This window comes from Manis javanica, chromosome 8 (assembly GCF_040802235.1).
Source record: "Manis javanica isolate MJ-LG chromosome 8, MJ_LKY, whole genome shotgun sequence".
Lineage (NCBI taxonomy): Eukaryota > Metazoa > Chordata > Mammalia > Pholidota > Manidae > Manis > Manis javanica.
The window spans coordinates 82,175,712-82,193,398 of record NC_133163.1 but is presented as its reverse complement, the minus strand read 5'-3'; the positions used below and the strand labels follow the sequence as shown (position 1 = coordinate 82,193,398).

At 36.7% G+C, this 17,687-nt stretch overlaps 2 protein-coding genes and 1 non-coding gene across 3 annotated transcripts; all 3 read right to left on the bottom strand.

Annotated features, from left to right (window-relative positions):
* Positions 1-4,463: 4,463 nt before the first annotated feature.
* On the bottom strand, positions 4,464-5,532 carry LOC108402240 (olfactory receptor 4S2-like). Its single transcript, XM_017668623.2, has one exon. It carries the CDS (start codon positions 5,523-5,525, stop codon positions 4,587-4,589), a length of 939 nt encoding a protein of 312 aa, XP_017524112.1. The 5' UTR covers positions 5,526-5,532; the 3' UTR covers positions 4,464-4,586.
* Positions 5,533-11,073: 5,541 nt separating this feature from the next.
* OR4Q3 (olfactory receptor family 4 subfamily Q member 3) lies at positions 11,074-17,687 on the bottom strand. The gene is made up of 3 exons (XM_017668620.3): positions 17,608-17,687; positions 14,117-15,054; positions 11,074-11,138 (listed from the first exon to the last, which is right to left on the bottom strand). The coding sequence occupies exons 1-3, from the start codon at positions 17,685-17,687 to the stop codon at positions 11,074-11,076; spliced, it is 1,083 nt and encodes a 360-aa protein (XP_017524109.3).
* On the bottom strand, positions 13,054-13,245 carry LOC118968787 (U2 spliceosomal RNA). Its single transcript, XR_005056639.1, has one exon. It is a non-coding gene; the product is annotated as a U2 spliceosomal RNA (small nuclear RNA).

Sequence of the window (17,687 nt, the reverse complement as noted above, 5' to 3'; positions counted from 1 at the left end):
GCAAGGCTTCTGATTAGAGTTCCAGTAGACACACAGCCACTCCATTTGTGATCTCCAAAGGAAGAATATGAAAGACTTTTCTCTAATATTATTTTCTTAATGCAAAGATGCCAGTATTCTGTTTGTGGAGCTTATGCCTCTGTGAGTATCTGGCAGTGACGGGTGGAAAGAGAGGAATGGATACCAAACCATACCTCCCTCTTTTTTTAAAAATGTTTTTATTAAGGTATGATTGATATACACTCTTGTGAAGGTTTCACATGAAAAAACAATGTGGTGGCTACATTTACTCATATTATAAAGTCCCCACCCATACCCCAATGCAGTCACTGTCCATCAGTCAGGAAGATGCCACAGATTCACTATTTGCCTTCTCTGTGCTACACTGTTCTCCCTGTGACACCCCACACCATGTGTACTAAACATACTATCCTCAATCCCCTTCTCCTTCCCCACCCACCATCCCACATCCCTCCCCTTTGGTAATCACTAGTTCACTCTTGGAGTCTCTGAGTCTGCTGCCATTTTGTTCCTTCAGTTTTGCTTCATTGTTACACTCCACAAATGAGGGAAATCATTTGGCATTTGTCTTTCTCCGCCTGGCTTTTTTCACTGAGCATAATATTCTCCAGCTCCATCCATGTCGTTGCAAATGGTAGGATTTGTTTCTTTCTTATGGCCGGATAGTATTCCATTGTGTATATGTACCACATCTTCTTTATCCATTCATCTACTGATGGACATTTAGGTTGCTTCCATATCTTGGCTGTTGTAAAAAGTGCTGCAATAAACATAGGGGTGCATATGTCTTTTTGAATCTGAGAAGTTGTATTCTTTGGGTAAATTCCAAGGAGAGGTATTCCCGGCTCAAATGGTATTTCTATTTTTAGTTTTTTGAGGAACCTCCATATTGCTTTCCACGATGGTTGAACTAGCTTACATACCCACCAGCAGTGTAGGAAAGCTCCCCTTTCTCCACATCCTCACCAGCATTTGCTCTTAGTCTTTTTGACGCTAGCCATCCATACTGGTGTGAGGTGATATCTCATTGTGGTTTTAATTTGCATTTCCCTGATGACTAGTGATGTGGAACATCTTTTCATGTGTCTGTTGGCCATCTGAATTTCTTCTTTGGAGAACTGTCTCTTCATATCCTCTGCCCACTTGTTAATCAGGTTATTTGCTTTTTGGATGTTGAGAAATGTGAGTTCTTTATACATTGTAGATGTTAACCCCTTGTCAGATATGTCATTTACAAATATATTCTCCCATACTGTAGTGCCTTTTTGTTCTGTTGATAGTGTCCTTTGCTGAACAGAAACTTTTTAGTTTGATGTAGTCCCATGAGTTCATTTTTGCTTTTGTTTCCCTTTCTCAAGGAGATGCTTTCAGGAAGAAGTTGCTCATGCTTATATTCAGGAGATGTTTGCCTGTGTAGTCTTCTAAGGGCTTTATGGTTTTGTGACTTACATTCAAGTCTTTAATCAATTTCAAGTTTACTTTTGTGTATGGGGATAAACAATAACCAGTTTCATTCTCTTGCATATAGCTGTCCAGTTTTGCCAACACCAGCTGTTGAAGAGGCTGTCATTTCCCCACTGTATGTCCATGGTTCCTTTATCATATATTAATTGACCATATGTGGTTTGGTTTATATCAGGGCTCTGTAGTCTGTTCCATTGGTCTATGGGTCTGTTCTTGTGCCAGTGGCAAATTGTCTTGATTACTGTGGCTTTGTAGTAAAGCTTGAAGTTGGGGAGCATAATCCCCCTGCTTTATTCTTCCTTCTCAGAATTGCTTCAGCTATTTGAGGTCTTTTGTGGTTCCATATGAATTTTAGGGTGATTTTCTCTAGTTCATTGAAGAATGCTGTTGGTATTTTGATAGGAATTGCATTGAATCTATAGACTGCTTTAGGCAGGATGGCCATTTTGACAATATTAACTCTTCCTATCCATGAGCAAGGGATGTTTTTCCATTTATTGGTGTCTTCTTTAATTTCTCTCATGAGTGTCTTGTAGCTTTCAGAATGGGTCTTTCACTGTCTTAGTTAGGTTTATTCCTAGGTATTTTATTCTTTTTGATGCAATTGTGAATGGAATTGTTTTCCTGATTTCTCTCTCTGCTAGTTCATTGTTAGTGTATAGGAATGCAACAGATTTCTGTGTATTAATTTTGTATCCTGCAACTTTGCTGAATTCAGATATTAGATCTAGTAGTTTTGTAGTGGATTATTTAGGGTTTTTTATGTACAATATCATGTCATCTGCAAACAGGGACAATTTAACTTCTTCCTTGCCAATTTGCATGCCTTTTATTTCTCTGTGTTGTCTGACTGCTGTGGCTAGGACCTCCAGTACTATGTTAAATATAAGTGGGGAAAGTGGGCATCCTTGTCTTGTTCCCAATCTTAAAGGATAAGTTTTCAGCTTCTTGCTGTTAAGTATTATGTTGGCTGTGGGATTTTCACATATGGCCTTTATTATGTTGAGGTACTTGCCCTTTATACCCATTTTGTTGGGAGTTTTTATCATGAATGAATGTTGAATTTTGTCAAATGCTTTTTCAGCATCTTTGGAGTTGATCATGTGGTTTTTGTCCCCCTTTTTGTTGATGTGGTGGATGATGTTGATAGATTTTCAAATGTTGTGCCATCCTTGCCTCCCTGGAATAAACAAACCATCCCTTTCTCTTCAAGTCCCCATTACCAGCCCTGAAGCTCTTCATCTCCTTTACCTAGTGTTCTGGTATCCCAAACACATCAGGAATTTTAGGAATTAAGTCTGTGTACTTCTCCTCTCAGTTGGTACTTTAGAGTTAGCCTTCTCTAGTCCACCAAATCAGCTCCCTCGCCTTTGTCTTCTCTTTGCCAAACAGTTGCTGGAAACTTTTTTCTGCATCTAACTTCTGCCCTATTTTCTTTGTCACTGTGAATCCAAACTCTTTTCTCATCTGTTGCTGTTATTATCATTATTATTACTATTATTTCAATTCAATCTTAGCAGAAAAAAAACTAACATAGACTGTCATTTTAAACATCATTTCAGTGTATTTATTTTTTATTTTCAAAAATCAGGTTTTTTCAAAAAGGATAAAATAATCGTTTTTGAAGAGGAAAGGTAATATGAAAAATAATTATAGGAAAATGCAACAAAATGTTAATGGTGGTTATGGATGGAAGGGCTAAAGTGCAGAGAAACCATTTTAAAGAGTTTTCAAAAGCCCCACATTTAACATCATATTGTCCACCTCCAGCTGCAAAGGAGAGATTTGTAAATGCAATATTTCAGTGGGTCACCATAAATAATACCAAGTCTCTGTTATAAGGAAAAAAGGAACAGTGGATATTGGGGTAACAACCAGTAGGCTCTATAACAAGTATATTATTTATTCAGCTCTGTGCCATATGTTAGAGTAGAAAAGTAGTAAGATACATTACTTAGATCATTAATATGTCATTGAAATAAGACAAAATCCATTTTTTAAGAAAACCAGGAAGCAAATATATGTCTGATACCATTTCATAAACTATATATAGAAATGCTTAAGGCATACAGAAACTATATGTTGGATGAAGATAATCAGGGCAGAATTCTTGAAAGATAGGAGCCATGAAACAAGGCCTAAAAAGTTCCTCAGAATAAAAATGCCTTTTCTTAAGTATTGAGAATACCCAGGAGCTATTCTCCAATTTTACTAAGAACACAACAGAAAAAGAAATGTGCTTAATCCATGCATTCCTTTTTAAAAATTGATAACAATTTTAACTAAAAATGTGTAATTGATAGTAGTTCAAATTTCAATTCACTTTAGTTGCTTTAATTAATCTATTCTGTGTATGTAAAAAAGAAAGGTAGATTACTTTCACTAAAAATAATATAATACTGGATGACTGAGAGCATTCAAATTCTCTAGTAAGGTCTTTAGAAAAATTGCTCCACACCAAAATATGTAAAATGTCCTGTTTTTTTCCCCTGTACAAAAATCATCCTTTGGGCAGTTCATCAATTTATACTAACTTCTTCATTGCATATAATGAATATTCTATGTTTGCATTTTCTGCATTTGTTATGTCATATTATAATGATCTCCTTATGAATATATTTCCCCTAGTAGATTATGCACTACTGAGAAGAAAAGAAAGAAGAAAGAAAAGAAGGAAGGAAAGGGAGGGAGGGGGGAAGAGGAAAAGGGGACAATAAGGTAGCTCCTGGGAAGCTGGGCTTCTTTTTCTTAGGAGAGATGATCTGATTCCTAGAAGTATCTTTCTCTTATAACTCCATTATAAATTATGGAATTACAGCTTTAAAAAAGTTTGAATTGAATTGAAGGGATCCAAAGCAGTTAAATGAGATACTGAGGAGAAGTGTTTACTGTCCCATTCTACAAGAGAGAGTAAACCTTACCAGTATGGAGAGACTTACATTTAACTCACCTGAAGGTAAAGAAATGAAATAGCCTCAAATTATTCCCTGCCTAAAGAAAAGTTTGTGATAGTTGAATTTTAGAGACTATTCCTTAAAATGATTAATAAATTAGGGACCATTGAGATATTCGCTAATTCCCTGACTTTGCATTCTCACAAACTACCCCTTCTGCTTTTCCTTCAGGGAGAACTTGCGACTCCATAGCCATTTCATGGCATTCTTTACATCCTCATTCCTCAGAGTATAGATGAGTGGGTTTAGCATTGGGGTGATGGTAGTATAGAACACAGACACAGCCTTATCCAGTGGGAAAGTCGTGGATGGACGGAGATAAATAAAAATACAAGGGACAAAGAAGAAAGTTACTACAGTGAAATGAGACCCACATGTAGAGAGAGCCTTGCGCCGACTCTCTGCAGACTGCTTACGAAGACTGAACAGAATGACTGTGTAGGAGGCCAGGAGAATGAGGAAACACCCCAGAGAGATGAGACCGCTATTCGCAACCACCAACATATTTACCAGGGTTGTATCAGCACAGGCAAGTTTTAGGACTGGGTGGACATCACAAAAGTAGTGGTCGATTACCTGAGCATTGCAGAAAGGCAGTTGAAAGGTCAGGAGGGTCTGAACAAAGGAATGACCCAGGGCCCCTAACCAGGAGAGCGATGCCAGAACAATGCAAACGTTGGCACTCATGATGGTAGTATATCGGAGAGGATGGCAGATGGCAGCATAACGGTCAAAAGCCATGACAGTCAAAACAAAAATCTCAGCACAACCAAAAAAGTGGAACGTAAACATCTGAGTTACACAGCCCCAGTAGGAAATGGTCTTTTTCTCAGAAATAAAGTCTGCAATCATCTTGGGTGCTGTGGCTGAGGAATAAGCAATGTCCACAAAGGAGAGGTTACTGAGGAAGAAATACATGGGTGTATGGAGCCGGGGATCAGAAAACACAGTAAGCAAAATGAGCAGATTTCCTACCATGATCACAATGTAGAAGAGAAGGAATAGGGCAAAGAACAGCAGCTGCATTCTGGGATCTTGAGAAAGTCCTAGGAATATAAACTCAGTGACATTGTTGGCCACTTCCATGGGGACCCATGTGGGACTGGTTGAGTGGTTCTGGTTCTCTGCAAAAATAAATAAATGTTATATTTGGTAGTGCCTAACAGGAACAATTTTATAAAAAGATTTAACTTATGCTAAATATAGCAGAGGAAATTCATGTTTCTTAAACATAGTTAATAGATATTTTTCTTACCATTAATTCTTCTTTCCACATTATTGACTCACATTTGATTGTTACACTTAGACAAATAGTTCCTTTCTCCCAAACAGGAATCTATAGAATATGAGGGGATTTTTCTATTGGATTTAATGTTTCCCTCTAATCCTCCCCAAATCCCTTTTCTTTCTCTTGTCTTATCAAAAATTCTTTTGGGGATGAAAAAGCCTAAGTTAAGTATTAAATGGATAAATTAATTTTTGAAACTGAAGATAAAAGCAAGAAGTCAGAATCTGAGATTTGATGTCAAATTTCTTAGGTTAATATTTTAATATAATATACACAGAACTTTAGAATAGTGTTCCACTTAAGTGAGGAAGACTCAGTTTCTATATTAGAAGTTTCAATACAATTAAAAATTAAGTCACTTGTATTGGCTAAGAACAACATATTCAGTAGTCTCTTCTTACCAACAACCCATGCTTTTGAATTACATTAGGAGAGTTTGAGTCCTAAGCTTTGGCCTGTATGTGAAAATTCCACTTTGTTTACCAGGAAGGAATACTTGAGTGGGCAACTTTACCCAGAGAAATACTTTTTCTTATCTTGTTCTAAATAATTTAAAATTTTAAAAAAATGGAGGTTATCATCCTCAGTTCCTTCACCCTGAAAAAGCCCTTTGTCCCTGTTATCATAGCTAAGAATCAGGAATAAAATTTCCCACACAGATAATGCTGTAAGTGGCAGTTAAAAGTAAGTGTCTGACCCCATTTCACAAATCATATACAGAAATGCTTAAGTCATACAGAGAAAAATATTGCATAAAACAATCAGGGGAGAACTCTTGAAAGAGGTGAATCATGAGATGGGCTCTAAAGTTTTCTTGGAATAAAAATGGCTTTTCTGAAGCATTGCAAGTTACCAGCTACCCTCCATCTCTACTGGAAGCATCTCTTTTCTGCACAGATAGTACAAGTGGAGTGATTTGAGTCTAAGCACCCTCACTAACTGGGTAACTTTGTGTTAATCTGTTTATTTTCTCTGAATCTCAGTTTTCCTATCTGTACAAGATGGATGAGGTTATTTTACTTTATAACTGTTACAGAAATAACATGAGGTTATCTATGTGACTCTTTTAGTATTTATAATGTGTTTCACTTTATAATTTTACTTTATCATTAATAATACAAAGTGGGACATTTCTAATAAGTAGAAATTATAATTTGATTTATGCAGTTGTTATACAAAAATTATTTAGGCAAAAAAGAAAATATTAAAGTTCATGAGATAATAAACTATACTATCTTCCTTTATAGGAGTATTATTAATAGTAGTTAACATTTACTAAGTACTTTATTATGTGCAGGATTGTATGCTAAACAAAAAAATGATTTCTTAAAGTCCTAATTTATCCTGTGCCTTTGATTATCCACAACTGAGGAAGCAATTTACTAGCCCTTTGTAGAGCTGAGAGATAAAGACTAGTAATTTGAGCAATTAAAGTCTTGAAAAAACCTGCAAATGTGTTAATGTAATATAATGTAGACCAAGACATATCTGTAACATCTTCTATATTTCACATAGCACCAGTCTTTATTTATCCTTAACTTATTATATTTATTAAGAACATTCTCTGTGTCTAGTACAATGCTGTGAATATAAAAAGATGAGTAAAATCTGATTCCTGACAAAAAGGCATTCATTTTAGAGTAATATCTTCACATGACCTCTCCAAATCCTCTTAAACTGGACCATAATTTATGTAAAGTACTATACTTATATAGGTAAACAGAATCTTAGCGATCAAGTGACTTTATTCATTCATCTAACCATTGGCAAAACAAATGAAATGCAGAGAGGAAATTGAATTATCCAGGTTTCACTGTTAGTGATAAAACTAGGACTAAATTCCTGCTAAAATAATTTTGATACACACTTTAAACTCTAATAAACTATTGTCTTAATTGCTCAATAGAATTTTTAGAACAGATGTTATTAAGTGGGCAAAGTATTTAAAGATTCCTCTTTATCCTTGAATATGACTAGAGTCAATGAACATTATCCTTCCTCTCACTGATTGCTGTCTTGTCATTCCAAATAGGACACTTACTCTGACGGTCTTCTTGAGTGTGGTCCCAAGACATGGATTTGAACAACCTGAGATCTTCTCGGATCAATAAACCTTCTGAGATAGAAATGTGATCTATATCTAGATATTCCAGTAAAAGGTTGAGATATGTATAGTGACACTTCTCTTATGTATGTGTCACATTGCACAAACAGGATTATATCTACAGCCAACAAGAGGTCCTGAGTTTGTTCATTTGTTCTCTCTCCCTCTCTCTCTCTCTCTCTCTCTCTCTCTCTCTCTCTCTCTCTTCTCTGCTCCACTATCTTTTCCTCTCTCTCTTTCTCTCTCTTATGATTTTTTAAGTGCATAATCAATCATGCCATGGTTTCTGATCTTGGTCTGCAAGAGTGTCTATTCATATTCTGGTTGCTAAGAGAGACTGTCTGCAATCTTTATGCATCATCACACCCCCAGGGAATTGTCAGAACAGTGATTGGGTAGCATCTGGAGAGTATTGTTAGGCAGAGAAAATCCAGGTGCAATCCCATTCAGTGAGTCCCTGTAAAACTATATTGAAGGCTACTTGATAAATAACTAGTTAATGAATATTCAGGCTATTTCCTCAGTTTTGCAGAACTTACTCTAAGTTGGGACAAAAGAAGAGAGATGGTGACACTCAGTATCACTCTATTGGACCACTAACCCAACAACAAAATAGTGTATCTGCTCATAAAACTATTAATTATTTTATTTCACTTTAAAATTTGCTGAAGCTTAAGGAGATAAGCAAGATTTTAATTCATTGGGATTGTGCAGATGCTGCCCTAGTCCTAATATGACTTCCTAAGGGATTTAGGTCAAGGAGGCCTGAGTAGCACTGTGGATTACACCTCTGAAATCTAGTATACAATTTTTCACTGAATTACAGTGTGAACTTTCAGGTCAAGCCTAAAGTTTGCGTGCTCAAATGGCTACCATAACAGGAAAAACAGAGTAACCAAATAGCATACACCTTGATGAGAAAGATCTTCTGAGGCAGAAAGGATTACCATGTTGCCGCATGAGTGCTTTTTGTCCTTGTTGGTAATTCTTTAAAGTTCTATGACTCCCCAGGTTATATATAAAGGGGCGGTTTAGACAGGAAAGAGTCAATAGTGGCAGTCCTAATTTTGCTGAGTTGCCCATTTGAAATGAAGGACTGTCACATGCTTCTCTCTTCTTTCTTCCTCATCTTGTTCTGGTCTTTCTTTCTTTCCTAACTTCCTTCCAATGTTCCTTCTTTTATTTTCTTCATTTTCTTCCTTCAACAAACCATTTAGCCAGACAAAGACAAATACTGTATGATACCACATATGTGTAATCTATAAAAGCCAAACTCATAGAAACAGAGAATAGAATGGTAGTTGCCAGGGGTGGGGGTGCGGGAATCACACGGATGTTGTTCAAGGATACAAACTTGCAGCTATTATGAATAAGTTCTGGAGACCTAATGCACAGCATAGTGATTATAGTTAATAATGCTGTATTACACACTTCAAAGTTGCTAAGAGACTAGATCTTAACTGTTCTCATTAGAGAAAAGAAATGATAATTACATGCATGATAGAGATGTTAGCCAAAGCTGTGGTGGTAATCATATTGCAATACAAATGTAGCAAATCAACACATTTTACACATAAAACTTACACAATGTTATAGGTTAATTGTATCTCAATTTTAAAAAATGCATCAAGCACTTACAGCTGGGCACTGTGCTGGATACTCCAGATACAAAGACCACTAAACAATGGGGCAGCCTAATAAGTGAGAAGAAAATTGCAATAAATATGGTATCTGTGATGCTGACTAAAGATATCATAACATGCAATGAGAATTCATATGAGGGGATCAGTTAATCAGCTCTACAGTTAATGACTTCCCAGAAGACTCTTAATCTTAGTATTGAATGTAAAAAATGTCAGTAAGGAAGCAAGAGGAAGAGGAAGCAGAGGAAGCAACCTGTTGAGGCATAAAGGTATGGGGAAATTATTAATAGTTCAGAGGTTAATGCAATGGGAAAGCCTGGAATTAGAATGGAGACTTGGTCTCAGAACAAGCTTAGCCACTTAGAACTGGGCCCAAACTCTAGAGTGGTACTATAGCAAAGTCAGTAATATGTGGACTCCTAGGTAATATCCTCAATTTTATTATCCTCACACATATCCTAAATTGCTACAGATTTCCATGATATTTGTACCAGAGTCTGAGAAAGGATAAAACTTGCAGATAAAAAACTGTATACTTAAAGGAAAAAAGAGGAAGAGATTAATAGGGATAGGAAAGAGTTATTCACTTAAGAGATAGTAACCAGACTGCATTGTATCTACTTTACAGATTTTACTATTTCCTCTAAAAACAGAAGCTCTCCAGATGCTTGTTTGTTTATGGAATAACTACAAAAAGTTTCTTGGGAACATAAAGAGCATAAAGACAATAAATCAATTACCAGCATGATAATAAATCAAAAATAGATAAGCATACTCATTAAGGAAAACCTATTAAAATCTAAGTAAATTGTGTAGTCTACTTATAACAATGTATCAGGATTGGTTTCTTAGTTCTGACAAATATACTGTGGCACTAAGATGTTAACAATAGGGGAAATGGTATGAGGTACACAGAAACTCTACTATCTTTGCAACTTTTCTATAAATTTAAACTGTTCTAAATTATTTAAATTTTGAAAAGGATGATATAAAAGCCTTGAAAGTATGATGTTAACCAGAACGTTTTTACAAAACACTTAAAATGTGATTTTATACATAATTTTGAGGGTGCATATATCACAAATATGGATTGTGTGTTGAAGCTGGCTCAATACACATGGGGAAGTTATTAGGGATTTGCTGTCACATGGCAGGTCCGGAGCCAAAAGCTCTAGTTCATCTTTCTGTCCTGTGATTCTCTGTGATCAAATGATTGTACAATCTGCCTTTATTTACTTCTTAATTTAACAGAACAATTAGTAATAACAGTAACATCAGCTGTAAATATTTATTGAGTTCTAACCACATGTAGACACACTTATTAAGATGTATTATTTTGTTTAGTTTTCCTGAGAACTTTTTGAGGTGGATACCACTGCTGTTCTCATTGTACAGACGAAGGGGCATTAACAAGGTAACTCAGTTGCACTCTGGGAGGTGGTGGAGCTGGACATGATGAAGCTGCCTGACTCCAGAGTCCATACTGCTGACCACTCTGCTCTACTACTGCCAATTATCTGGACTCATGCATTGTCTTAGAATGCTGTTCACCTCCTCTGATGCATACTGAAAGACTTTATAATGAGATATTTGGGTGATCTATTGATGCTTGGTGACAAGATGTCTGTCACATGTTTCCAGGCACATTATAGGCACCCAGCAAGTAGTTATTAAATCAGTGAGTGAATAATAAATTAACAATGTATTAATAAATGAAAAAATATTAGAAGATTCAAAAATCTGTAGGATTTATTTATTAGAGAAATATCTCCCAGGAAATATTTTTTCTACTTTAGTAGTAAACGTTGTGGTGGCCTGATGATTTCTCTCCAATAATACGTCTCAATTATTAAATTGAGAAGGGTTCTTAAAAGGAGAACTTTGGCAATGGAAAGAAAGGTTTTAGGACTCTCATTGGCCCATTCACAATGTGTGCTTTGGGGCTAGACTATACAAATGTGCAGTCATAGTTCCTGTGTGTCCTGGAAATATGAAGTCAAAAACTCTCCCATGGTTTCATGAATCAGACTTATCTTTGTCTCCTTTCAACTATTTCAGTACCCCAAATGGACACAAATGCTGGAACAAAGGGACAGACCTTCCCAAATACCTGTGGAATCTTGAACAAAACTACAAATGGAACCCATGTACCATCTCTAAAGGCTATTAATCAGAGTAACAAAATTTAAATAAATTTAATAAATTGTCATACTCGAAGAATAATGCTATTACACTTTAATAATTACTGAAAGACCTGTTTCAAGTTTAAAATCCTTAGACTCCTTGAATTTCTATATCAGACATGGCAGTGTGGAAACAAGCTTTGGCCCTCAGTTCCCTGTCCACCTCTTCTCCTGGTTCCAAATCCCAACACAACAGGTCTCTCTGGTCTAAATGCGGACTCTGCAGCCCAGATGTCAGGTTCATCCACATACTTTGCACACAGTGCCCTTCAGCCTAAAGAGCAAATACCAGGGGTATGACCAGCCTTCAGAAGGACAGACCCAAAGAAGAGGCTCAGACAGGCCATGGAAGTGGGCTCAGGGCATTTGAGCAGGTAACTCTGGAGAAAATACCAATCATGTACAATCTGAAAAGCAAAAATGTTATCAGCTTATGTATGAAAGAATTTTAATATAGATAATTGATTGATCAAGTATTGGAGCACTGAAAATGGAAAATGGAATACACAAAGTTCTTGCTTTTGTGAATATAGTGTTACCAATCAAGAGGACATTTAAAATGATTTCTCAAGACCTTAAATTTTGCTATGAAAGAGGAACATTATAAAAAGGGGAAGTTGCAGCCAGCTGATACAAAAAGAAAGCTGGGAGCTTCATATCCCTGCAATGTGCATGGCTGACCCACAGCATCACTTAAACCATATACTGCCCTCTAGCGGGAAGTCTCTCCGCTCCTGCTCTTCGGAATATTCCCTGTAGGCACTGTGGAAACGTGGAGAGGGAAGGAGGACAGCGTGATCTGTACCAAGGAAGCCACTCCCACCCTCATTTATCCTTCCTTTTAAGAAATCATCCAAGGTCCTACAGGACCAGGGCTATTGAAAGTTACCTAATAAATCCAAATATTAGGTGGGGTTGCAGGCATTTTTTTCCCCTGAGATATGGTTTACAGCTAGGTAATCAAAAGAGCCTCTCCAGAGTAGATGGCTAGGAAATAAAATGAGGAAAAAAATTAAAATATTGATAAAAACCTTCATATATTATTACTTAGTAAACAGATAAGATATCTTTCCATAGCCATAAAAAGTTGCAAAGATCCTTATATCAGAAATAACCTTAAATATAAATGTTTAAGTGCATGTTTTTAGGGACCTCCCAGCTCTGCAGCTTCTATATCCATATAGTAGAAAAATAAATCATTAGTCCATCTAACTGGGATAGATAATCTTTCTGGAGAGAAAAATATTAGCTTAATCTTAATGACCTAAAATTACTAGCTTTCTTGGTTGATTATACTTTTCCTGACTGATCTTGGACAAGTCACTTAACAAATCCGACTTTATTTATAAGAATGGAGCTGAAAAATATTACTTATGCCTCAAAGTATTTTTTTTTTTTTAGGTGCACCGTTCCCGGAAGTACTGCAAAACCAGGTCGATGCATGGAGTGGACGGAGCAAGCTCCTAATTCCATCTCCCTGCTCCAAAAATCCATTTAATATATTGTCCTCGGATAGAGGACGTATCAGATATTAAACTTATAAGAAGAGATACTACACTTGATCTTAGCCAAAAGGTCAAGAAGCGATTCAAAGTACTTTTGAGACTCAGGAAACAACTATGAGAACTTTAAACCACAGCTCATTTTTTTCTCTTTTCTTTGAGAGTTAGCGCTCTTCAATATTATGATCAGCTGAGCCAGCCAACCAACTCACCCCCACTGTAATCCCACTCAAGGTAGAATTGGAGGTAAAATGGGACACCTCCCCTGGAGGAGCCTCTGAGGCAGAATGCCGAGCACTCCCAGATCCCCAGAACTCCAGGCTTCCTTTCCTTCACTCGTAACTTTGCTAAGTGCATATGTTCATCCAAATGAACTGAATTCTTGCATTTCTAAAATTTGGCACAATACAGAACCCAATTCCTGGGTGACTACTAATATGTAAGGTGGTTAGTGCTGTTTTAGGCTTTGCTAGAGACAAAACAAAAGGGTTTCACTGCCCCAGAAGAGACTGGTGAGACATCAGAAGGAACTTCCTGACCCTAGGAGTCCTTACACCTTGGAGGAGCAGGACAGAAAATAAGATGTCACGTCATCTCACAATTGAGAATTTAAAAGTGAAATGAATTAAATAAATGAAAACTACTTGTAAACAAACTGATAGAATTGCTGATCTTTCAAGGTGTTCCCTTGGCCCTAGTACTTAATTATTTTCTGTTATTGTATGTGAGCCAGTAAACATTCCTGACTTCCCTAACCAAGGAAAGCCACCTGTGTCTCACAACTATAATCAATAGCAATGCATTTAATTTTTATGCTGGTTTCTCTTTTATACCAAAGTCACCAAACTGGTTCTCATGCATGTACTCATGTACAAGATAAGATTGTCCCACGAAAGAGTATGTTCTCTAAATCCCCTCTTCCTGTTCACCCTTTAATATGGCAGAAGGATGACATATGCTTTGTCCTCAGCTTCCTCATGGCTGTCTTCATGTCAGTATTTCTGAGTGTGTAGATGAGGGGATTCAACATAGGGGTGATCACTGTGTAAAAGACGGAGAGTACCTTATCCATAGAAAAGCTGCAGAATGGCCTCAGGTAGACGAAAACACATGGCACAAAGATGAGGCTGACCACTGTCAGGTGGGAGGCACATGTGGATAGTGCCTTGCTCTGGCCCTGGTGGAAGCGAGTTCTCAGAGTGATCAGGATGACAGCATAAGAGAACAGCAAAACCAAGAAGCAGACGAGAGAGAGAAGACCACTGTTTGAGACTATCAGCACCTCTACCACATATGTGTCCATGCAGGCTAGTTTGATGACCTGTGGGACATCACAGTAGAAGTTGTCCAGTTCATTGGGGCCACAGAAGGGCAGCTGGATGACCAGGGTGACCTGTGTGATAGAGTGGATGAAACCCCCACACCAGCAAGCAAAAACCAGCTGAAAGCATAGTGGACGGTTCATGACCGTCGGGTAGTGCAAAGGGTTACATATGGCGACATACCTATCGTAGGCCATGACTGTCAGCAGAAACATCTCACTGGCTCCCAGAAAGTGCAGGAAGTAGATCTGGGCCAAGCATCCTGAAAGTGAAATGATCTTGTCCTGCTGCAGGAAATTCCCTAACATCTTGGGCACAGTAACACAGCTCAGGCAAAGGTCAATGAAGGAGAGATAGCCCAAAAAATAGTACATAGGAGTCTGGAGCAGGTGAGCATCAGCTCTCACTGTTAGCACTATCAATAGGTTTCCCAGAATAATAGCCATGTAAAACAACAAAAATATTAAGAAGAGAAATAGTTGCAGCTGCCAGGAGGATGATAGGCCCAGAAGAGCAAATTCAGTCACTTTAGAATTATTTTCTGTTTTTATCAAGTCAAGAATACCAAGTGACCTAGAGGAAGAAGAATTAAATTGAAACCAAAGAGGTTAAAGTTAGACAACAGGCAAAATATTATATTTATATACATGTTACCATATTTTGAGTCTGGTTTTTATAGACTCATATTCAAACATGAAGAAAAGTTAAGCAAGTTCTGTGAGGTGGGAAGTATGCATTCCTATACAGACAGAACAAAGAACATTTTATTGCTCTTCTAATTCTTTATTCCCATAATGCTTTTAAATTGCATTTACAACAAACTAGGAAGTGAGACAATGACATGGATATGACGTGATGAGAACATGAGAGTTTCTTTAATAAAATTATATCCTTTAAGGACAAGAGCTCTGGAATGAAGTATCTAGATGCAATGCCCAGCTCTATCACTCACCAGTCAAGTAATCTCGGGCAAGGTAATAAACCTGAGTGTTATTCTTTCTTTATTCAGGCTAATGTAGGGCAGTAATATTCCCCAAGGTTGTTTTGAGAATCAAATGTAATCTGTTTATGAGAAACATACTCTTAAACAAAAAATGATTAAGTCCCTTAAAGTCAGGGAATGTTTCTTATTCATTTTGTACTCATACTACAATGCTTACTGCATAATAACTTATCAAATTATTGATTTGAAGAAAGAATGCTCTGTACTATGAATTGCTATGTTGTACAAAGGTTAGTAGCTATTATAAATGCATGTGTTTTTAGGAAAAAATTATTGAGGAAAGATTCAAATAAGCTAATGTTCTTTGTCTTTATTTATTTATTATCCCAGGTGACAGAGGTCAGGAAGTTTGTAGAGATTGGGAAAGAAGAAATAAAATATTTACCTTTAAAGTTTAGGGAAGCATCAGACTCAGGATGAGTAGGACAGTGCTGGAACACACTAATCACCGAAAGAAGAGACTAACTAAGGGCAATGACCCATATCGCTGAGGCATGTATAGAGGCTCACCTTGACCCATTTTGTAGGAAAGATAATTAAGGAAATCAGAACTATGCTGTTTTTGAACTTTTCAACAACCATAGGTACACTTAAAAGAAATAATGGATACACTAAGATATTTTTCTATCCATTTCTCTTGCTCTACACTTACATTCATCCCCAACATTGAGTAGGCATATCTTGGATTACAAAGAAAAAATCAGGGAACATTGATACATTTCTTCCTTTGAAGTGGTTAAAAATTAACAGATATCTCTCTGTCTAGGTTAGAATATCTTTAATCTTTAACTAGTTCTTGGCAAAATATGAAGTGAGATATAATTTGTGTTTTTCTGTTCCCATTCCCAGTGATCTGTTTCAAATCATCCAGGGAAAGTTATCCTACAGTTATTCATGTCAAAGATTTATATTTATACTTGCAGAAAAGTACCTGAGTTCCAAACAGAAAAATTCTTAAAACCAAAAAATTTATTTCTGTACATCATTTTAAGATATGTGAGCAAGATAGAGATTTGGGGTCCAAGAAACTTTGGATGTCTCTGTGATACCATATATGTGACCATCCTCTTCAGCTGCCTGTACAGCCATATGCATAGATACAGCTAATTCCACAATCTGATAAGTAATGGAAAGAACCACTTCTTTCTGGAATCATTTGAAAACAAAACAAGACAGGATACCATTTTCTGTCATGTGTATAGCCCTACTCATGCTATGGTACATTGTAAATTTTCCAATTTTCTTGGGATATAAAGGATTATAAATTTCCATGTGGGAGGGCATTCTCATGTTCTTTCCAGTTATCTAAAATATCTACTTAGCAAAGGTCAAGCTCTCATCAAAATCCAGGATCTAATTTTAAACCTCATCTTGGGAAAACTAGAAAGAGTCTGAGAAAGAATAACCAAAGTTATGAAGATTGAAAAGAAGTTTCTGAAACCTGGGGGTGGGTGGGGGGTCAGACAAATGGGAAAGCATAATCCAAAACATTCTTATAATTTATGGCTGAAAAACACTGTGATTATTTACTAAATAAAGACATAATATGCAAAGGGTAGCCATCTGTATTATGCACTTATTATTTCACAGGACATAGTATAAAGATGAGCTTATATTTAAAAAGACAATATTAAAATTAAACTAATCAGAAGGGTAGATGAAATGAGAGTGCATAAAATATGTATAACCAGATTACTATAAAACATTTTTAAGTCCTACCTCTTTAAAGTAATATTTAATACTGGGGAACTTCAGTAGAATAGACATTTTTGGATAGTTCCTGGGAGATTAGTGTAATAGGAATTGACTAATAATGATATCAAAATCTTTAAATTTCATAAAACAAAAATAAGCAACCCTGTGTTTTAGGTATTTGAGTTGTAATTCATATGGGATGGATTCTGATTATTCTTAGATTTTCTTACTGACTGAAGAAATTGCCTTCACATCATGACAACCAATAAGTTCACTTTCAGTGTTAATAAAATTGCCATGTTGGGTAGAAACATTTCCAGCTTCTGTATTTCTGAAGTCTCTGATCACAATAAGAAATTCAGCCGCTGAGTGTTCTGTGAACAGTGAAAAGAGCACTACACCCACCAGCATGAAGGGAAGTCCATCACCTAAAACCACCTTCCACCACAGCACAGCTGCCCAGCCAAACCCCGGCTGGGGCCTGGGAAGCAGTGCTCAGAAATGCCAT

Bases quoted from the DNA above. Each gene is read 5' to 3' on its own strand.
- OR4Q3 (XM_017668620.3), bottom strand. From the start codon at position 17,687: ATGGCATTTCTGAGCACTGCTTCCCAGGCCCCAGCCGGGGTTTGGCTG. The intron at 15,055-17,607 runs GTGATGGACTTC...TTCTTCCTCTAG, and splicing joins GTGGTGGAAGGTGGTTTTAG to GTCACTTGGTATTCTTGACT. The intron at 11,139-14,116 runs ATATGTCATCCT...ATTTAATAACTA, and splicing joins GAGGAAGCTGAGGACAAAGC to CTTGCTGGGTGCCTATAATG.
- LOC108402240 (XM_017668623.2), bottom strand. From the start codon at position 5,525: ATGGAAGTGGCCAACAATGTCACTGAGTTTATATTCCTAGGACTTTCT.